Consider the following 23,941-nt stretch of genomic DNA (forward strand, 5'->3'; position numbering starts at 1 on the left):
AAATCTGAGATTGTTTATAACATTCTCACCCTTCTGCTGATCACCGCAAATGTTTGAGAATAAAATTTGGAAATGACACGTATTGTACTGTTCTACATTCTTGTAAAAGCATCTTATACAATGGGTTGTGCAACAAATTAACAAGGAACAACTCATTAAAAAAGTATTCGCTTATATGGGGAATTACTTAAACAAAAAATGGTTGAGTGAGTGAATAATATAAGAAACAAAAAAGACAGAGTTCAAAGTACAAACCAGCGAATACAGATGACAATTTCACGGACAGAAAAAGTATTTAAATCCACTTGTACAATGATGAATCAGGAGAACAGCATAAACCTCCCAACAGATTTCCTTTTCAACTAACTTATCATTCAGCTTTAAAAGGGTTCAGTTTCCAGCAAGATTTGCACACATTATGACTATTGATACGGCACAAGGACAAACATTCCATTGTTGCAGAGTGAATTTAAGAGAATCATGTTTCTCACACAGAAACTATACATAGTGTGTTAGCATTTTGTAAACCACAAAATTTGTCTTTGCACGAGAAAGCAAAACATCAAATGTAATTTGTAATAATATAGTTGAATAAGTTAGATGCTATACAGATGACATGATTTGTAAAACACCAAGTGGGTCCTTAAAAGCTATGTAAGAAATAGCTGGTTGCTACATTCCTTCCAGTAATTATATGGTGAGTTGTCACCTGTGCTCTGTCTATTATTTACATATCACAAAAAACTTCCTATTAACACATTAGTTCTTAACTTGCGAGTTACTCACATGTTCCATGGATCATTTGCACAATTACCATCAAAATTATGCAGAACAAGTTAGTTTACAGGCTATATATACATATGTCACTGCCACTACAGGCCAACTTGGTAAGGATCTAACACTATCCAAGAATTAGTCAACCAGGGATTTTGAAGATAAACTCTCATGTGAGTTACACCTACTTACGATTCTGCAGTGGCTGCATATATGTGGTCACTCCACTGTAACTCATGGAAACATTCCAATCCAAGCTGCCGGGTATGGCAGTCCACATAAGGTGTGCTTGCTTCTGTCAATTTCCTTTTCTCACTAAGGCTTTGCAGTCTTTTTGATGTGTGTCTGCATCTCAACACGTCATCTTTATAGTGAGTAGCTATCTATCTTTTACCTTATATTGTTCAAAGAAACTCTCATTATCTGATGGCAGCAACAATTCCTGTGACTGCCCATAAACAATATCAGATATTTTTGTACAGTTATATAACAGTTTGTATTTATTTATTTATTTATTTATTTATAGGGCCAACAGCCTGTATTTGCACTGAGTGTTGATAATCTGCAAATATACCTGTATTGCATGGCTCCTTCCTGATTATGTTACTGCCCCACACAGAATTGCATCATCAGATAACAGCCTCAGAGAGCTATATATTTTCTCTTAAGAGTCATTTAGTACACTTCTTGAACAAAAGTGGTTCAATAATGTTGTCCTTAAGTATACCAGACAGTACTCTTGTTTCTAGCAAAATCTCCCCATTAAATCAATAAACTGAATTATATTTTCTACGAAGTCTTCAATCCAATCACATATTTGTTTCAGTATTCCAAACAATGTTTACTGCATACTAAAGCAGTTTCTTGTTGTCTCTGTTACACAGAAATAGCTCTCCACCTTAACTTTCCATTCAACACCAGTAATTAATGATGAAGTAATATATTCAAGATCACTGATTCTGTGTTCACAGAGTACAGATCTGCTTGTTCCCGGCACATCAAATGTTTCCCCTGCAAGTGAGCTGTCTCACCAAATCCTCAAGATAATTTTCTGAAAATGTGTTTAGTACATAAACGTACAGTTACTATTCTGGGCCTTTCTTTGACACTTTATTTCATTCCCAGTTTATCTCTGACACTTGTCTAGTCATCTACTACCACAGGGCTGGCCATGGTGTGCAAGGATTCATGCACCCATCTGTCCAGTTTGGCACTCAGCACTACTAGTTTTACTCAGTCCTCCTCAGGATAGTCAGAACACAATGATATATTGTTCAGCAGTGCAATGTGACACTGTTCTGGCATTTGGTGCAGCACTTTTCGGTCAGCAATACTTTCTTCAGTTCAGCAGAATCACGTGTCAACAATGTTTATACTTTGCTATTTGCTCATAGTAAAAAGGTATTTTGCAGATCCAGTGCCTATTTGCTCAAAACAAGAGGCAGTTCAGTAAACTACTGCCACAAGCCTTGAAAAATGAATGAGAATCACAGTTCATTTTCATACAGAAGGATGAGAATTCTCTATACCTATTATGCAGTCGTATAATCAATGGATACAAAAATTTGTTAATGAACAGCCTTACAACACTACACATAAAGAATTTGTTGATGACAGATGACAAAAACATTACAACGATCGACAGACAATATGTATGGGACTGATTGTTCCATACGTCAAGAAGCATTCTGTGTTAAATTTACAAGCAGGAAGCACATGATGAAATTGGTGGCATGAGTAGTAGCACACTGTCAGATTCAATAGTTTGTGATGGAACTGAACAAAGAGCACAGTGGCATTATATATTAATGTGAAATATGTTGGTTAAGTCAAGGAGCACATGCAGAACAATTTTTTAATTTATCACTCACTATTGTTGGCTTTCTGAATGAAAAGGAAATCAGGAACCAAAATTAGATGATCTGGAATGGATTAAAGAGCTAACATTTTAAGTGGACTTGACTGCACACTGCCCTCTTTGCACTACGTCCATGACATACCTTACTGCTGTCAATAAATTCTCACTATATATATATATATATATATATATATATATATATATATATATATATATATAGTATGTGGCTGAGGGACTGCGTCAGCTTTCAGACAACACTACTTACAAAGTTTGCCATGGTAATCCCATTCCTGATGTCCAGGCGGAGCTTCAAGGAATCCTCAGAACCTTAGGCCCCCTACAAAACCTTTCACCTGACTCCATCAACCTCCTGACCCCACCAACACCCCGCACCCCCACCTTCTACCTTCTTCCCAAAATTCACAAACCCAATCATCCCGGCCGTCCCATTGTAGCTGGTTACCAAGCCCCCACAGAACGCATCTCTGCCTACGTAGATCAACACCTTCAACCCATTACTTGCAGTCTCCCATCCTTCATCAAAGACACCAACCACTTTCTCGAACGCCTGGAATCCCTACCCAGTCTGTTACCCCCGGAAACCATCCTTGTAACCATTGATGCCACTTCCTTATACACAAATATTCCGCATGTCCAGGGCCTCGCTGCGATGGAGCACTTCCTTTCACGCCGATCACCTGCCGCCCTACCTAAAACCTCTTTCCTCATTACCTTAGCCAGCTTCATCCTGACCCACAACTTCTTCACTTTTGAAGGCCAGACATACCAACAATTAAAGGGAACAGCCATGGGTACCAGGATGGCCCCCTCGTACGCCAACCTATTCATGGGTCGCTTAGAGGAAGCCTTCTTGGTTACCCAGGCCTGCCAACCCAAAGTTTGGTACAGATTTATTGATGACATTTTCATGATCTGGACTCACAGTGAAGAAGAACTCCAGAATTTCCTCTCCAACCTCAACTCCTTTGGTTCCATCAGATTCACCTGGTCCTACTCTAAATCCCATGCCACTTTCCTTGACGTTGACCTCCACCTGTCCAATGGCCAGCTTCACACGTCCGTCCACATCAAACCCACCAACAAGCAACAGTACCTCCATTATGACAGCTGCCACCCATTCCACATCAAACGGTCCCTTCCCTACAGCCTAGGTCTTCGTGGCAAACGAATCTGCTCCAGTCCGGAATCCTTGAACCATTACACCAACAACCTGAAAACAGCTTTTGCATCCCGTAACTACCCTCCCGACCTGGTACAGAAGCAAATAACCAGAGCCACTTCCTCATCTCCTCAAACCCGGAACCTTCCACAGAAGAACCCCAAAAGTGCCCCACTTGTGACAGGATACTTTCCGGGACTGGATCAGATTCTGAATGTGGCTCTCCAGCAGGGATACGACTTCCTCAAATCCTGCCCTGAAATGAGATCCATCCTTCATGAAATCCTCCCCACTCCACCAAGAGTGTCTTTCCGCCGTCCACCTAACCTTCGTAACCTCTTAGTTCATCCCTATGAAATCCCCAAACCACCTTCCCTACCCTCTGGCTCCTACCCCTGTAACCGCCCCCGGTGTAAAACCTGTCCCATGCACCCTCCCACCACCACCTATTCCAGTCCTGTAACCCGGAAGGTGTACACGATCAAAGGCAGAGCCACGTGTGAAAGCACCCACGTGATTTACCAACTGACCTGCCTACACTGTGAAGCGTTCTATGTGGGAATGACCAGCAACAAACTGTCCATTCGCATGAATGGACACAGGCAGACAGTGTTTGTTGGTAATGAGGATCACCCTGTGGCTAAACATGCCTTAGTGCACGGCCAGCACATCTTGGCACAGTGTTACACCGTCCGGGTTATCTGGATACTTCCCACTAACACCAACCTGTCAGAACTCCGGAGATGGGAACTTGCCCTTCAGCATATCCTCTCTTCTCGCTATCCGCCAGGCCTCAATCTCCGCTAATTCCTAATTTCAATCTGCCGCCGCTCATACCTCACCTGTCTTTCAACATCATCTTTGCCTCTATACTTCCGTCCCGACTGACATCTCTGCTCAAACTCTTTGCCTTTACAAATGTCTGCTTGTGTCTTGTATGTATGGATGGATATGTGTGTGTGTGTGTGTGTGCGAGTGTATACCTGTCCTTTTTTCCCCCTAAGGTAAGTCTTTCCGCTCCCGGGATTGGAATGACTCCTTACCCTCTCCCTTAAAATCCATATCCCTTTGTCTTTCCTTCTCCTTCCCTCTTTCCTGACGAGGCAACCGTTGGTTGCGAAAGCTAGAGTTTTGTGTGTATGTTTGTGTTTATTTGTGTGTCTATCGACCTGCCAGCGCTTTTGTTGGGTAAGTCTCATCATCTTTCTTTTTAAATAAATATATATATATATATATATATATATATATATATATATATATAGTGAGAATTTATTGACAGCAGTAAGATATGTCATGGACGTAGTGCAAAGAGGGCAGTGTGCAGTCAAGTCCACTTAAAATGTTAGCTCTTTAATCCATTCCAGATCATCTAATTTTGGTTCCTGATTTCCTTTTCATTCAGAAAGCCAACAATAGTGAGTGATAAATTAAAAAATTGTTCTGCATGCGCTCCTTGACTTAACCAACATATATATATATATATATATATATATATATATATATATATATATATATATATATATATATATATATATAAAAAGTGCTGGCAGGTCGACAGACACACAAACGAACACAAACATACACACAAAATTCAAGCTTACGCAACAAACTGTTGCCTCATCAGGAAAGAGGGAAGGAGAGGGAAAGACGAAAGGATGTGGGTTTTAAGGGAGAGGGTAAGGAGTCATTCCAGTCCCGGGAGCGGAAAGACTTACCTTAGGGGGAAAAAAGGACGGGTATGCACTCGCACACACACACACACACACATATCCATCCACACATATACAGACACAAGCAGACATACCTCTGGGGATGTTGTAATTAATGTAATCCTCTCCTCACAATCCCCAAGTGAGTAATACATTTGAGATTGTAGTATATTCCTTTACTTCAAACTCACCAAAAATTTTTATATATGCACATACACGGCATGATATCTCTCTTGTGAATTAGTTCAAATGCAACAGAAGTTTGTGCAGTGGCATTTCCTTCTCCGTTACCTGAAATTAACAAGTTGTGTGCACAACAACTGTTTATTGTTGCTAGTTCATAGTTTGTTGCATATTATGTATTATATGCCACAGAACTGTCAAAGTAACACTCAATACCATATCAAGTTCTGTGGTATAAGAGGAAATCTAAGATACATTTGCCTTTGAGTATTGTTTGTCTAGCTCTATATAAACCATCTATTCTTACATCCAATAGCTGATTCCAGACTGTTAGGCATGCCTGGCCTCCTGAGGGAAGGGCAGGTGAAACAACTCTGAAATTCTTCACATAACAGTGGGAATCTAAAAATCTACATGCAAGATTGCCACAGAATTTACATGGAGCCTGTGGTTTAAGCCAGGCTGTTCCAACATTGCCCCATGTGGCAAGGGCAATCCTGCACACTCCATATTATACTCACACACAGGCACAGGTAGAGTAGTCTATTACACATGCTCTGTGCAAGCATGCTCTGCTCTGTGACCCTTGTCTGCGTGTGCTTGACCAGTGGACCATAATTGCATAAGCTACAATTCAGCTGCAAGACTGATCGCGCATTAGCTGTTTGCCCACCCCTGTTGACCTCTGCCCGAGCCTGCCAGCTGTCCTCTCTGGGAGAGCATCTGAGCTGGTACGGCCTGGTTTAAGCCTTCTACCATACTCCGTACCAAAGAGCCACAGTCAGTCCTGGGTACGATGACACCAACCACATATGTGCCTTCAACCCATGAACAAGGTTAGCAGGGTTCACCATGTCCTTCATTTAACAACAAATCTGAAAATGGCCTCTAAAAACAGACGGAAGGCATCACTGATCTCAACAGGAGCCATGACTTGCAGTCAGCTGCATCCATGTCTCAGACACTCAGCAAACACTGGATTACTTCCCAAATGATTTTGCCGAGGGGATCTACTGCCTGCCTTACATTGGGGCTCCATTCAAGTTTGCAGCCAGAAGGAAGAATGGCCCCACAGCCAACAGGGAAGATGGCTTGGGTTGGCACAGCTCTGATTTCAGCAACGGGTAATACTTTCTTCATTCCTGTCATGGAGAAATACAGGGACTGTTTTATGACCATTACTCACGTTCGTCCTCCACCTAGAGATCTACAACCCCATTACTCTCGAACATTCACCCAGATGACCCAATTTTTTCCAATATACTTCTTGCTGTTATCTTTCTGGCTGAACTATTATTGAAGTAAGGTGTCTCAGACATTTCACTTTAAGATTCTGAGACAACATGCATCTGTGCTAATTTGTAGAATTAAAAATTGTATTCTTAGGTTGCTAGATATCCATGCCCACAGGAAAATAATTTTTGTAGCAGCAGATAAACTTTTCTTACAGAATAATATCTTCCACAGTCCACAGAACAGTTAATAGAAGAACATACTGTTTCGAAAAAAAGTTACATCACGTATCTCACACTTTTGATGTTTGCTGTTCTCAAGAACAAATTCCTCTATTATATAAGTATTTTGTTAAGAACTCAAAGATCCCACTCCATTAGTATCGAATCCATGAACAACAGCACACTCACTAGATCACTGAGACCACTACTAAATTCCACACATCTACAATCCACGACCAGTACGAAAATAGCTGTGTACTTCGTTTGTTACATTAAAATGACATTGAAGATTACAGGTAGCAGAAGATTTCAGGGTAGACACGTATTGCAGCAAGTACTAACAAAACAAGCCCATTTATCTCAATACTGGTAGGAAATAACAGTTGATCCCTACAAAAGTTCAGTTCCAAGTATGGGTGGTATTCAGAAATGATTCACAATTGTACTTTCTTGTATCTTTTTTATTAACTAACATGAGCCCGTGTACACGGGATCTCTCCTTATAATCGCCAATGACAACAATACACCACCGCCACTATCTTAGAAACTTCATTACTGTGCCACAGAACCAATGTTTGGGGGTACTACACGCCCATTCCTGAGTGAAATTCTTAGGTGTTGCCCGTGCGAGCGTGGCACAATAATGAACATCAGAGATGCCAACTTTGCTCACTATTCCACTGCCGATGCAATGATCCATCCAATAAACATGAGCTTCCTAAACACACACCACAGTTACACATTTATGAATATGTTGTTTTGATTCCTTTCTTCAACAAAAACTATGCAGTCCATCTTTGTCCATGGCCGTCACCTTCCACCTTGTTCATAGCCTTCCATACTTAACAGCAAACAACCACAGTCTCTTCACTACACACATGGTTCATAACTGCTATCTAGCATCTCTTTGGTGGACTATGACCAGTTTATCATACTACAAAAGGATATGGCCATGGTTTGAGTGGCGCTTGTAAAATAAATAAATTGTAACTCATCTCCGAACACCTCTCATGCTGCAGTATGTATTAAGTATTCTCTGTAAATGCATGACAAATAAATGAGCCCCCCCCCCTCCACACACACACACACACACACACACACACACACACACACACACACACACACACACTACTCACCTCTACTTGTGTCTGCATCAAATTTTGAAAACTCTAGTTCACATATTTTGTAAGCTTAAATCTCCACTTACATCAGAGCAAATAGGTGAATGAGCACACGCAGAAAAATTCAGCAGTGTCCACTACCATTGCTGCCACCAACGAGCAAGATTTCATATAGGAGGAAATGGAAGAAAATATAAGAGAATATAAGAAAATATAAGAGAATGACCAACAAAGAACAACACACTACAAATGCTGCACTTTTGTTTTGTAGATACTACAGCTGTCAGCACATTGGTTTCATTCAATATAATGCTGTTTATAGTTATCATGCAAAACGTATTCAGATAGTAACAATAAATTAAGGATGGGTCTACCTTTTTGATGAAAGGAGAAAATATAAAAATGCAGTAAATGAAGCAGGCAAAAAGGAATACAAACGTCTCAAAAATGAGATCGACAGGAAGTGCAAAATGGCTAAGCAGGGATGGTTAGAGGACAAATGTAAGGATATAGAGGCTTATCTCACTACGGGTAAGATAGATACTGCCTACAGGAAAATTAAAGAGACCTTTGGAGATAAGAGAACCACTTGTATGAACATCAAGAGCTCAGATGGAAACCCAGTTCTAAGCAAGGAAGGGAAAGCAGAAAGGTGGAAGGAGTATATAGAGGGTCTATACAAGGGCGATGTACTTGAGGACAATATTATGGAAATGGAAGAGGATGTAGATGAAGATGAAATGGGAGGTACGATACTGCGTGAAGAGTTTGACAGAGCACTGAAAGACCTGAGTCGAAACAAGGCCCCCGGAGTAGACAACATTCCATTGGAACTACTGAAGGCCTTGGGAGAGCCAGTCCTGACAAAACTCTACCATCTGGTGAGCAAGATGTATGAAACAGGTGAAATACCCTCAGATTTCAAGAAGAATATAATAATTCCAATCCCAAAGAAAGCCGGTGTTGACAGATGTGAAAATTACCGAACAATCAGTTTAATAAGCCACAGCTGCAAAATACTAACACGAATTCTTTACAGACGAATGGAAAAACTAGTAGAAGCCGACCTCGGGGAAGATCAGTTTGGATTCCGTAGAAATACTGGAACACGTGAGGCAATACTGACCTTACGACTTATCTTAGAAGAAAGATTAAGGAAAGGCAAACCTACGTTTCTAGCATTTGTAGACTTAGAGAAAGCTTTTGACAATGTTGACTGGAATACTCTCTTTCAAATTCTAAAGGTGGCAGGGGTAAAATACAGGGAGCGAAAGGCTATTTACAATTTGTACAGAAACAAGATGGCAGTTATAAGAGTCGAGAGACATGAAAGGGAAGCAGTGGTTGGGTAGGGAGTAAGATAGGGTTGTAGCCTCTCCCCGAGGTTATTCAATCTGTATATTGAGCAAGCAGTAAAGAAAACAAAAGAAAAATTCGGAGTAGGTATTAAAATCCATGGAGAAGAAATAAAAACTTTGAGGTTCGCCGATGACATTGTAATTCTGTCAGAGACAGCAAAGGACTTGGAAGAGCAGTTGAATGGAATGGACAGTGTCCTGAAAGGAGGATATCAGATGAAAATCAACAAAAGCAAAACGAGGATAATGGAATGTAGTCGAATTACGTCGGGTGATTCTGAGGGAATTAGATTAGGAAATGAGACACTTAAAGTAGTAAAGGAGTTTTGCTATTTGGGGAGCAAAATAACTGATGATGGTCGAAGTAGAGAGGATATAAAATGTAGACTGGCAATGGCAAGGAAAGCGTTTCTGAAAAAGAGAAATTTGTTAACATCGAGTATAGATTTAAGTGTCAGGAAGTCATTTCTGAAAGTATTTGTATGGAAGTGAAACATGGACGGTAAATAGTATGGACAAGAAGAGAATAGAAGCTTTCGAAATGTGGTGCTACAGAAGAATGCTGAAGATTAGATGGGTAGATCACATAACTAATGAGGAAGTATTGAATAGGATTGGGGAGAAGAAAAGTTTGTGGCACAACTTGACCAGAAGAAGGGATCGGTTGGTAGGACATGTTCTGAGGCATCAAGGGATCACCAATTTAGTATTGGAGGGCAGCGTGGAGGGTAAAAATCGTAAGGGGAGACCAAGAGATGAATACACTAAGCAGATTCAGAAGGATGTAGGTTGCAGTAGGTACTGGGAGATGAAGAAGCTTGCACAGGATAGAGTAGCATGGAGAGCTGCATCAAACCAGTCTCAGGACTGAAGACCACAACAACAACAACTTGCTGACTTCAAAGTTCTATGTGATAGTTATTCAAATAGGATTTCTTGCTGGTAAATAAGCAAGCAAAGCACTGTAGGAAAATAAAAACATGGACATCTGAATTTTTACGCTTTTTAAACAAATAGTAGCTACCCACTTATTACTGTACTTCTGCTACAACCTTCCTTATCCTTGTTTCGAACCACTGCACGCATGGTGGCAAAGCATTTTATTGGCTGCTCATTGCAATGATGAGAAAATGGTTTTGCAGGACACTGACCACCGATGAGCAATAATGGCCGAAGATTCTTAGCAACTGGACACAGTTATGCATGTTCCCAAGCTTGCAGCAAGTAATGAATTTATTTTCTTTGTCGATTTGTCAGTGCCTTGGCAATTTCTTGTAAAGCACATTTTCCCATGCATTTTGTCCAGTGGATTTTGAGGAAGAAACTTATCTCCTGTGGCACCAACAGTTTTTTTTTTTTTTTTTTTTTTTTTTTAATATTAGCTCTATTATGACTCCATTTTTTCCATCATATACCCAATTCACATTTACTAATTAAGTTAGTTCACACACAAAATGTGACACAACCAAAAAAGAGGATACACTCCTGCTGTTCACACCAACACAAGTGCAGAAATGGAAAGTATGTGAGCTTTCTTTGACAGTTTGCTGCAAGACAAATGACCAGCATAAAATGAGTGAACACCTGCAAAGGCAAACTGAGCACAGCTAAATGTGGTTCTCTCTCAATTGCCTGCAATTTACATCTGAAATCCAAGAAAAATCTTGCCCCCCTAGCATTCACTCCATTACAAAATACAAGTAATATCTGAACATCATACAGCACAGAAATCATGTTCAGCCTGCTACATAGAACAAAACAACAAATGATAAAAGTAACTGCCTAAGTACCTAATAACAAGGTCATGTCAGTTTGAGTTTATCCATTCTACATTGCATGCGCACACTGAACCTCCTAACAGACAAAGAAAAAATTACTTACACACAGCATTCCTTCATTATTTCCTTAATAAACAAAACAGCTATGAATGTTTTCCCAGACCCTGTGGGCAGGTACAGAATTGCGTTCTCATTTAGGCAACGTTTCAAGAGCTCTTCCTGGTACCTACGAGGAGCTACCTGCATTTTTTCTGGTGCAGTGTCCATGTTGGTAAGCTGTTATCTGAAATCACAATAAAGATGCTATAATATAAAAAAAATTCACATTAATAGACACTTGTGAAACTTAGGTGAAGCCACATATAAAAACAACACACACACACACACACACACACACACACACACAAACACACACACACACACACACACACACACACAATAAAATGGTGAGTAGTTTTTGAAATAGTATTGTGACAATTTAACAATAGCTGTAGGTAAACTATAATTTACTGAATTGTAGCAGACAGCAAATGGGTAAAAAGAGCTTAAAAATGATGATAATAATAATAAAGCCACTCTTGCATCTGCAATGACATACTGCCCTATTCAAGTGACATAGACATTGGAAATAATGTTTGTCGCAGCTTCTTTGGCTTTGTTATCTTTGTTGTAAGATATGTAATAATCGTTTGGGAGACACCAATTAGTGTAAATAGGACATTACACAAAAACTTTTATTATAAATATGTGTAATATTATACCTATGGCTTCTTGCCGATCACTATTTAGAGATCTAAAAATGTTTAGCTATTCCATTTATTTACATTTATGAACTGTTGTAGTGCTTTGAGAATTCTGGAACCACTCGACCTTCTGCCGCGTCGAACATGCGATATAAGAGAAGTGTGCGAGAGAGAGAGCCTATTTACTGCGCAACACGTCTGTGCGTGCAGGATGGACATTAGTCCTGGGAGGACAGGAGCTGTGTCAGACGAGCGATGCCGACAAGTGTTTGCCGCTCGCGCCATAGAAGCTGTATGTGACGTACAAGGAGCAAGCGTGCGTTATTCTTTGACAGTGTAATGATTGTAATTGTTATGAGCAATTGAAACACATTTTGTCTAGAGACTCTTTCTTGATCTCGGTGTTAGACTTGCGAGAAACAAGACCTGTTTTTGAATTTCTGGTGATTATGAAACCCACCACAATGTAATTATATTTAATAGTATCTAACAGGTATCGTCATAGTTGACTTGCAAGAATTTGTATGTTGATATGAAACTTGTGGAGATGAAAGTATACCTGAACTTAACTGAAAGTATAAGGGTACCCAGTTATTTCTAGTGAGCGAGAGTGTGTTTGTTAGTTCACCTAACCAGCATTATTTCTTCGGAGAAGTAGTTGTGGAGATTGACGCAGCCACATATTCAGAGAAGAAGATCGGCTAAACGTTTCAAGTAAGTCAACTGGAGTAAGAGAAGTGTGAAGTTTGCAATCCAGTTTTGCACCACTTCTCTTGTCGCCAAAACCGTTAGACTGTTTACTTTTATACATAACAATTCATAGGAAACCATTTTCAAAATGTCTATGATACTAAAAGTAAAGAAATTTTCATGTTACCATCCCAGATTAAACTCTATTCCCAAATTACTCATGACATAACTACGAGAATTTATCATAAATTGAAAGCAGAATAGCTGTACAGTATGGGATGCACTAACATTATGAAAGGGAAAAGTTTTGATTGTGTCAATGAAATAATTAAACAATGGAAAATTCAGGATGGAATGTAACAATTTTATGAAAAGGAAAGTTGCTACTGACCATATAGCGGGGATGCTGAATTGCAGACAGGTACAACAAATGACTCTCACAATTAAAGCTTTCGGATATTAAGGCTTCATCAACAATGGATGACAAACAAACAAACACACACACACACACACACACACACACCCACACAAACACACACACACACACACACACACACACTCACTCACTCTGTTAAGCAAATGCAACTCACACACAGGACTGCAATCTCAGGCAACTAAAACCACACTGCACTGCTGCTCACAGGGTGGCTTCAGTTGCCTGAGACTACAGTCACATGTGTGTGTGTGTGTGTGTGTGTGTGTAGTCTATTGTTGACAAAGGCCTTAATGGACAAAATCTTTAATTGTGAAACTCGTTTTGTTGTGCCTCTCTGCGACTCAGCATCTACAGTTATGGTAAGTAGCAACTTTCCTTTTCATAACATTTAAACAATTAAAGAAAGATTAAGATTAATGAAATACACCAATCTAAGAGAAAAGTGGTTTGATTACTAATGAGAATGTAAATCATTTTCAGGATAAAAGTCAATGACTTGACAGGTGAGAAATATCTTGCACTGAGTTTAATGTGAAAAGCAACACTCAAAAGGAGAAGTGTTTAACGACAATAAACAATAAAAGTAAATCTCTTCTGCAAAGCAGCCCAAAACAGGCGAAACCTCCCTCATGTGTTCAAAATGAGTCTCAAGTGCCCAAAGCTGAACCAACAATTAGTTTAGACAGATATTGCACTTGTACGAAGCACACATCATACTAAAGGAAGAGTGAACAAGATTCAAACTTGCATATATTCCACCGAAATATAAGAGGTCTGAAGAATACAATACACCAGCTGGTAAAACATCTAAACGATGAATATGGAAGTAAACCTGATACACTACGTTTCAACATTATATTACAAACCTAATTCCCATAGTACTGACTGGAAACTTAAGCTTAGCTGCTCACTACTGTAGATGTAATAGGGAAAAGATGAAGCTCCACTTTGGTTAATTTATTTGTCCTTATTTCTTAGAAATGATGTAGTATATAGATATGGTTATAATAGAAGGAAACATTCCCTGAAGGAAAAATATACCTAAAAACAAAGATGATGTGACTTACCAAATGAAAGTGCTGGCAGGTCGACAGACACACAAACGAACACAAACATACACACAAAATTCAAGCTTTCGCAACAAACTGTTGCCTCATCAGGAAAGAGGGAAGGAGAGGGAAAGACGAAAGGATGTGGGTTTTAAGGGAGAGGGTAAGGAGTCATTCCAGTCCCGGGAGCGGAAAGACTTACCTTATGGGGATAAAAGGACAGGTATACACTCGCACACACACACATATCCATCCACACATATACAGACACAAGCAGACATATTTAAAGACAAAGAGTTTGGGCAGAGATGTCAGTCGAGGCAGAAGTGCAGAGGCAAAGATGTTGTTGAATGACAGGTGAGGTATGAGTGGCGGCAACTTGAAATTAGCGGAGATTGAGGCCTGGTGGATAACGGGAAGAGAGGATATGTTGAAGAGCAAGTTCCCATCTCCGGAGTTCGGATAGGTTGGTGTTAATAGGAAGTATCCAGATAACCCGGACGGTGTAACACTGCGCCAAGATGTGCTGGTCGTGCACCAAGGCATGTTTAGCCACAGGGTGATCCTCATTACCAACAAACACTGTCTGTGGATCACCCTGTGGCTAAACATGCCTTGGTGCACGACCAGCACATCTTGGCGCAGTGTTACACCGTCCGGGTTATCTGGATACTTCCTATTAACACCAACCTATCCGAACTCCGGAGATGGGAACTTGCTCTTCAACATATCCTCTCTTCCCGTTATCCACCAGGCCTCAATCTCCGCTAATTTCAAGTTGCCGCCACTCATACCTCACCTGTCATTCAACAACATCTTTGCCTCTGCACTTCTGCCTCGACTGACATCTCTGCCCAAACTCTTTGTCTTTAAATATGTCTGCTTGTGTCTGTATATGTGTGGATGGATATGTGTGTGTGTGCGAGTGTATACCTGTCCTTTTTTCCCCATAAGGTAAGTCTTTCCGCTCCCGGGACTGGAATGACTCCTTACCCTCTCCCTTAAAACCCACATCCTTTCGTCTTTCCCTCTCCTTCCCTCTTTCCTGATGAGGCAACAGTTTGTTGCGAAAGCTTGAATTTTGTGTGTATGTTTGTGTTCGTTTGTGTGTCTGTCGACCTGCCAGCACTTTCATTTGGTAAGTCACATCATCTTTGTTTTTAGGTAGTATATAGATACCTAGATTTAACCAAATACTGTGCTGAACAGCACTATGAAGCATGTGACACTGAAATAACTGCAAATACTGCAACAGTTCTTATGCTATCAATTTACAGGGCACCTGCTGGAAATTTGAATACTTGTCTGAGACACACTGAATTTCATTTTTCTCACCTCTCTAGATAAACTAATTCTTTCAGTGTAATGGGCGACTAACACAACCCTGTTAACAGATAATATAAATGGAACTGACCTTTAACAACTGATGTGCTCTTACAACCTAATATAAGTGGTAGACTTTTCCAACTACAGAAAAAGCCAGCACTTTAACATATTTGTGAATACGGATAGATATTAATTTCCAGAATGAGATTTTCACTCTGAAATGGAGTGTACACGGACATGAAACTTCCTGGCAGATTAAAACTGTGTGTCGGACAGAGACTCGAACTCGGGACCTTTGCCTTTTGCAGGCAAGTGCTCTACCATCTGAGCTACCAAAGCACGACTCATGCCGCATCCTCACAGCTTTACTTCTGCCAGTACCTCATCTCCTACCTTCCAAACTTTACAGAAGCTCTCTGTGATCTTGCAGAACTAGCACTCCCGAATGAAAGTAAAGTTTGGAAGATAGGAGACGAGGTACTGGCAGAAGTAAAGCTGTGAGGACGGGGCGTGAGTCGTGCTTGGGTAGCTCAGATGGTAGAGCACTTGCCCGCGAAAGACAAAGGCCCAGAGTTCAAATCTTGGTCCGACACACAGTTTTAATCTGCCAGGAAGTTTCAGATAGTAATTTAACCGCAAAATATTATAAATGGGCTTTCTGACTGTGATGGACAGCTACTCACCACAAACGAAGTAAATGTACAGGGAAAAGTTAATTTCATTTTAAAATTTTGAGGATTATAAACAAACGTGGCATGGAAAACTTTAATCACAACTTCTGGATTGGTGTCCTGTATATGCTGTTATTGGTGTTAAATCCAAATGTAACACATATTAATGAGGTTACAAGTGCACTTTATGAAATATTTGCTAGAAAGGCAGTGAGAGAAAACCCGTTTTAATCATGCTATAGGCTGTTGATAACCAAGGACATCAAATTTTCTTGTAGAATTAAAAGAGAGCTTTATACTGTAACCAAGAGACCAAATGGTACCAACATGATTAGGCACTACAAACTGTTCAGATAGAAAAAATTCTGATCTCTGCCGCATTCAGGCAATGAAAGAACTCATTGGCGACAAATGAAAATTTGTAACAAGGCCGGGAAGTGCAATGGGTCTCCTGCTTAAAAGGCAAACACGTTAACCATCTGTGCCACCTTGACAGCGCTTAGACACAACTGTATGGACAACCCAAGCACACTAAACCTCAATCCAAATTCCCATCTGCCCTTCCTCCTATGTTTGCTCATCACATCACGCGAGTGTACATTACACACTGTACAATTCTTAACAGGAGCATGCAGGCATCGAAGAAAATATTCTTCAAGGTGGAAATCAATAACTCAAATATTAAAGTTAAAACTACACTGAATTTCGCAAAGAAGGGAACAGGGGACAGTGAACTCTGTACATAAAATCTCTAAATAAAAAAAATGAGCATAATTTTGTTAATGATTAAAACCAGTTGTAGACACATTCAACAAACACTTTTTAACACTAATCAAACAAACAGGATTGTGAGGCTCCATAAATCAAGCCATTTATTTGTACAACACAGTGCAGCACTTAGAACCGTAAAATAGATCAATGCAAGAACAGTTACTTTGCAGGAAATTGAAATAATTGTCAAGTCTGTGAAAGTTGAAACTCAACTGAAGTCGACAACATATCTAGCCCGCTATTAAAATACTTCAGCAGCCATGTTCTTTCTGCATATTTGAGATGCATCAGTCGAGTAAGCTATCCACAAAGAGAATACAAACTTGAGTATGACACTCACAGGGATCCATTTCAGTGTCTGTAAGTCTTTTAACACCCTACCTTCAAAAATTATGTGCCTAGTGAATGATCACCTCTTGTTTAAAAAATACTTAAGGCAGTTCTTATTGCAAGGATCATTTTAAACTATAAAAGAATTTTTAACTCAAAGTACTGCATCCATGAACCTGTAATACTTACAATCAGATAAATACACATATCTTTATTTATTATTGTGAGCATATTCAAATACTTTTTTTTCTTTGATAGAATCTAAGTTGTAGCTACCTTAATATGAAAGAGATTAATTCTAACTAAATAATACCATAGAATGTAACCACAATAAACTTGTGAAACTTACTCATTCCACACGTTTGTGACATTTTCAAATGTGGGTCACCAGAACACAAAAGAAATAAATAAGTAAATGAAATAAAGAAAAATAAAACACTAAAAAGAAAATTATATGTATTCCTAGAACAAATATGTTATTCCTCAATCATTCACAAAATTCTTAAATGATGATAAAGCTATCTTTGTAGAATATTGTAGTAATTTTTGACACTTTGTATGTATGTCTAAATTGTGCACTGAGGTGACAAAAGTCATGGGGTAGTGATACGCACGTGTACAGATGGCAGTAGTATTGCATACGTAAGGAACAAAAGGGCAGTGCATTGGCAGCCAGCTGTCATCAGCACTCAGGTGATTCATCTGACGTGATTATGGCTGCAAGACGGGAATTAACACACTATGAATGGTAGTTGTAGTTGCATTTCAAAAATTATTAGGGAATTCAATATTCAGGGATCCACAGTACCAAGAGTCTGTTGAGAATACAAAATTTCCTCTCAACAAGGACAACACAGTGGCCAACGGCCTTCACTAAAAACTGAGGTGTTTGTGTAGAGTTGTCAGTGTAAACAGACAAACAACACTGCATGACAGGATTGCAGAAATCAATGTGGAATGTATGACAAACAAATCCATTAGGACAGTGGGGTGAAATCTGGCATCAAAGGGCTATGGTGGCAGACGACTTGCCTGCTCCTCCTCTCCTGGGCTCATGACCATACCAGTTGGACACTAGACAATCGGAAAACCATAGCCTGGTCAGGTAAGTCCCGATTTCAATCGGTAAGAGCTGATGGTAGGGTTTGAGTCTGGCACAGACCCCATGAAGCCATGGACACAAGTTGTCAACAAGGCACTGTTCGAGCTGGTGTAGGCTGTTTGCACATGGAATGGCCTAGATCCTCTGGTAGAACCAGGGATACCACAAGTGAAATTCCCTGATTTCCAGAAAAGTTTTAGTATTTTTCCCTGGCAAATTTTGAGATCTCAAGGGTAAGTAAAGACATAAGTTGTAAAAAAAAAAAAATGTAAGGACTTCAGTATGTCTCTCCCATGTGAGCAAAAATCTTAAGTGCTAACATCAAAATATTCTGTAATGAAATGCCTTTAGATGGAGACAGCAAGCCCAATGGTACAACGGTATGTGTGTTTCATTAAGACCACTTATGTTATTTTATTTCAATAAAACGAAACACATTTGGTGACAAAAACATGCATTTCCTTGGAGTCGCAAGACAGATTTAAAATACCTTCACTGATTTCAGAAACAACCTCAGAAAAAAATTGGCCTCTTGAAAGAAGTGTATAAGGCAGGAAAGAGTTGTGCAAACCAATAGGTGACCGCCAATAAAATGTTGATTCTACTATGTTCGCTGTTGTCGGTTATTACCCACTTTGTTATGTCTATTATTTTACAGGTATTGTCTGATTTTTCTTTCGAGAAATATACGAGTACACAGTGTACAAACTGCCAGCGACAGTCACAATTTTCTTCTCCTTATCATCCATACATTCTAATATACAAATTACTTTCAAACTGCCAAAATGTACTAGAATAAATAAAATGTCTATAAAATGCCTCGCTGTACAGTGTACTTGTGGCGAGACAGTCACAATTCCTGAAATCCATCACCCATGGCCTCTGGCCTGCCGAGGAACACTGCAGTCCTGGGTCCTGGGATAAACTACAAAAATCCACTGCATAATGCCACACACAAACAGAACCATTCTGTGAACAGAACAGTGAGACTAGATCTGACAGGCAGGGCTCCCACATTAGTGGGAAACGATGGGCTTCAGATCACCAGGCGCGATCCCTGGAGATACTTTCAGAAATGGCCTGCGGTTTTGGCCCGTCGTGGAAGTCCACTTGTGTGGCCAGTTATTCACGTGTCACAGACACCATGTTGATGAAACGAGACTGCAGTGACCAGTCCATACAAAAGACAACTTGCGCAAATACTCCGAGATCAATACTAATGAGGACAGATAGCAACTCACTTCAAAGATGATCGCTGAGCCGCAGACAGGTGTGTAGAAAGGTGCCACACTCTCACAACTAAATTTTTGGCCATAGCCTCTGTCAGAAAACAAGAGCGCGCACACACACACACACACACACACACACACACGCACGCACGCACGCACGCACGCACGCACGCACGCACGCACGCACACACACACGCACACACACACACACACACACACACACACACACGCACACACAAAATCACTCAGACACAACTCATGCAGACACAATTTATGCTGTCTCCAGTCGCTGCGTCTACAGTCTCTGAGAATCAGATCCAAACAAACCTCTCATCATGCCTCGCTGCCTCTTCAGCAGCTGCTAGGCTAGCAGCAAGAAGTGGTGGCAGCATTGACTGCAAGCTGAGAGGAGTGGTAGGAATAGGAGAATCAGTAGGAATGACGGAGTAGGGAAGCAGCACACGTACTCAGCTGCACCCAGCCAGTGATGATACACGACATCCCAGTAAATAAACAATTTCATCTACTGAGACAAAACAAAATTTTTGCAATGTTTTTTTCTTTTTTTTTCAAATTTCCCTGATTTCCCTGACATGTTTGAATTTCCCTGATTTCCAGATCTTGTGGCAACTCTGCCAACTGAACTGATGAATGACTGGAATTGGTTACATTCAATTACTCGGAGACAACTGGCAGCTATTCATGGGCTTCACGTTCTTAAACAACAATGGAATATAATGGGTGACAATGCGCCATGTCATTGGGGCACAATAGTTTACGTTTGTTTTGAAGAATGTTCTGGACAATTTGAACAAATTATTTGGTCACCCAGATCGCCCAACACGAGTCCCGTTTACAATCTAAGATTTATGGCACATAACCGAGAGGTCAGCTTGTGCACAAGATCTTGCACCGGTAACACTTTCGCAATTATGGACAGCTATAGAGACAGCATGGCCCAATATTTCTGGAGGGGACTTCCAACGACATGTTGAGTCCCTACCATGTCGAGTTGCTGCACTATACTGGGCAAAAGGAGGTCCAAAACAAGTAGGAAGTATCCCATGACTTCTGTCACCTCAGTGTATTACTTACATTGACAAGTTTACTCTACATTAATGACTTATGATGTACATAATGAAATAATAAAATTCTGATTCTGAGGCATTATTATTATTATTGACTTTTTTTTTCTCAGACTTAAGTCTGGTTAAAAATGGAACGTGACGCGGACCTCGGTCAAGCGTGACTTCCTTGTAACTGTATGGTATATGTTATATTGCATTTAGGAACTTTCGGGTAATTGAACATGTATCAATAATTACAGATTTTTGTAGTTGTATATATATGTTTGGATGTAGCTGTATTGCATTGATGTACTGGTGAATATTGTGAGGTATGACTCCTGTAGTTGATAGTATAATTGGGATAATGTCGACTTTATCCTGATGCCACATGTCCTTGACTTCCTCAGCCAGTTGGATGTATTTTTCAATTTTTTCTCCTGTTTTCTTCTGTATATTTGTTGTGTTGGGTATGGATATTTCAATTAGTTGTGTTAATTTCTTCTTTTTATTGGTGAGTATGATGTCAGGTTTGTTATGTGGTGTTGTTTTATCTGTTATAATCGTTCTGTTCCAGTATAATTTGTATTCATCATTCTCCAGTATATTTTGTGGTGTGTACTTGTATGTGGGAACGTGTTGTTTTATTAGTTTATGTTTTATGGCAAGTTGTTGATGTATTATTTTTGCTACATTGTCATGTCTTCTGGGGTATTCTGTATTTGCTAGTATTGTACATCCGCTTGTGATGTGATCTACTGCTTCTATTTGTTGTTTGCAAAGTCTGCATTTATCTGTTGTGGTATTGGGATCTTTAATAATATGCTTGCTGTAATATCTGGTGTTTATTGTTTGATCCTGTATTGCGATCATGAATCCTTCCGTCTCACTGTATATATTGCCGTTTCTTAGCCATGTGTTGGATGCGTCTTGATCTATGTGTGGCTGTGTTAGATGATACGGGTGCTTGCCGTGTAGTGTTTTCTTTTTCCAATTTACTTTCTTTGTATCTGTTGATGTTATGTGATCTAAAGGGTTGTAGAAGTGGTTATGAAATTGAAATGGTGTAGCTGATGTATTTATATGAGTGATTGCTTTGTGTATTTTGCTAGTTTCTGCTCGTTCTAGAAAGAATTTTCTTAAATTGTCTACCTGTCCATAATGTAGGTTTTTTATATCTATAAATCCCCTTCCACCTTCCTTTCTGCTTAATGTGAATCTTTCTATTGCTGAATGTATGTGATGTATTCTATATTTGTGGCATTGTGATCGTGTAAGTGTATTGAGTGCTTCTAGGTCTGTGTCACTCCATTTCACTACTCCAAATGAGTAGGTCAATACTGGTATAGCGTAAGTATTTATAGCTTTTGTCTTGTTTCTTGCTGTCAATTCTGTTTTCAGTATTTTTGTTAGTCTTTGTCTATATTTTTCTTTTAGTTCTTCTTTAATATTTGTATTATCTATTCCTATTTTTTGTCTGTATCCTAGGTATTTATAGGAATCTGTTTTTTCCATCGCTTCTATGCAGTCGCTGTGGTTATCCAATATGTAATCTTCTTGTTTAGTGTGTTTGCCCTTGACTATGCTATTTTTCTTACATTTGTCTGTTCCAAAAGCCATATTTATATCATTGCTGAATACTTCTGTTATCTTTAGTAATTGGTTGAGTTGTTGATTTGTTGCTGCCAGTAGTTTTAGATCATCCATGTATAGCAAATGTGTGATTTTGTGTGGGTATGTTCCAGTAATATTGTATCCATAATTTGTATTATTTAGCATGTTGGATAGTGGGTTCAGAGCAAGACAGAACCAGAAAGGACTTAATGAGTCTCCTTGGTATATTCCACGCTTAATCTGTATTGGCTGTGATGTGATGTTATCAGAATTTGTTTGGATATTAAGTGTGGTTTTCCAGTTTTTCATTACTGTGTTTAGAAACTGTATCAATTTAGGATCTACTTTGTATATTTCCAAAATCTGTAGTAACCATGAGTGGGGTACACTATCAAAGGCTTTTTGGTAATCAATGTATGCGTAGTGTAGGGACCTTTGTTTAGTTTTCGCTTGATATGTCACCTCTGTATCTATTATCAGTTGCTCTTTACATCCTCGTGCTCCTTTGCAGCAGCCTTTTTGTTCTTCATTTATAATTTTGTTCTGTGTTGTATGTGTCATTAATTTCTGTGTGATGACTGAAGTTAATATTTTGTATATTGTTGGTAGGCATGTTATGGGGCGATATTTAGCTGGGTTTGCTGTGTCTGCTTGATCTTTAGGTTTCAGATAGGTTATTCCATGTGCAAGTGTATCAGGGAATGTGTATGGGTCTGCAATGTAACTGTTAAATAATTTAGTTAGATGTGAATGTGTTGAGGTGAACTTCTTTAGCCAGTAATTTGCTATTTTATCATTTCCAGGGGCTTTCCAATTGTGTGTAGAATTAATTGCTCGGGTGGCTTCATGTTGCAAAATTATCACTTCAGGCATTTGTGGAATCATCTTGTATGTGTCTGTTTCTGCTTGTATCCACCGTGCATGCCTGTTATGTTGTACCGGGTTTGACCATATGCTGCTCCAGAAGTGTTCCATGTCTGTTATGTTTGGTGGATTGTCTATTTTAATGTGTGTGTTATCCATTGTTTGGTAAAATCTCTTTTGGTTTGTGTTGAATGTTTGGTTTTGTTTCCTTCTATTTTCACTTTTTTTGTATCTTCTAAGTCGTTTGGCCAATGCTTGCAATTTCTGCTTTTTTTCCATCTAATTGCTCTATTGCTTCTTGTTGTGAGATTTTACCTAACCTTTTTCGTTTTTAGTCTGATATTTCATTTCTTATAAACTGTGTTAGCTGTCCGATGTCTTTTCTCAGTTTTTCTATTCTGATCTGTAGCCTGTGTTGCCATGCTGGTTTTGTGGGTTTCTTATGTGTGTTGGTTTGTTCTGATCTCTGCCTAGTGTGTATATTTAGTGTAGTGAGTGCTCCTATATAAACCAGTAGTTGTAACTCTTCCATAGTTGTGTTTTCATTTATTTTGTTGTGTATGATTGTGTTGATAGTTTTTATTGTTGTTTCGACTTGTGGGTTATTTGGCGGTCTATGCAGTAATGGTCTAATGTC

At 39.5% G+C, this 23,941-nt stretch overlaps 1 protein-coding gene across 7 annotated transcripts in view; it reads right to left on the reverse strand.

Annotated features, from left to right (window-relative positions):
• The window catches only part of LOC126188203 (endoribonuclease Dicer-like), a 425,024-nt gene that overhangs the window by 352,862 nt on the left and 48,221 nt on the right, over nucleotides 1-23,941 (reverse strand). For all 7 annotated transcript variants that reach the window (XM_049929751.1, XM_049929747.1, XM_049929748.1 and 4 more), the window contains one exon: nucleotides 11,519-11,698. In XM_049929751.1, coding sequence (XP_049785708.1) covers nucleotides 11,519-11,682 — 164 coding nt within the window. In that variant the 5' untranslated portion in view covers nucleotides 11,683-11,698. The remainder of the gene's footprint in view (nucleotides 1-11,518; nucleotides 11,699-23,941) is intronic.

Source organism: Schistocerca cancellata, chromosome 5, assembly GCF_023864275.1.
Source record: "Schistocerca cancellata isolate TAMUIC-IGC-003103 chromosome 5, iqSchCanc2.1, whole genome shotgun sequence".
Lineage (NCBI taxonomy): Eukaryota > Metazoa > Arthropoda > Insecta > Orthoptera > Acrididae > Schistocerca > Schistocerca cancellata.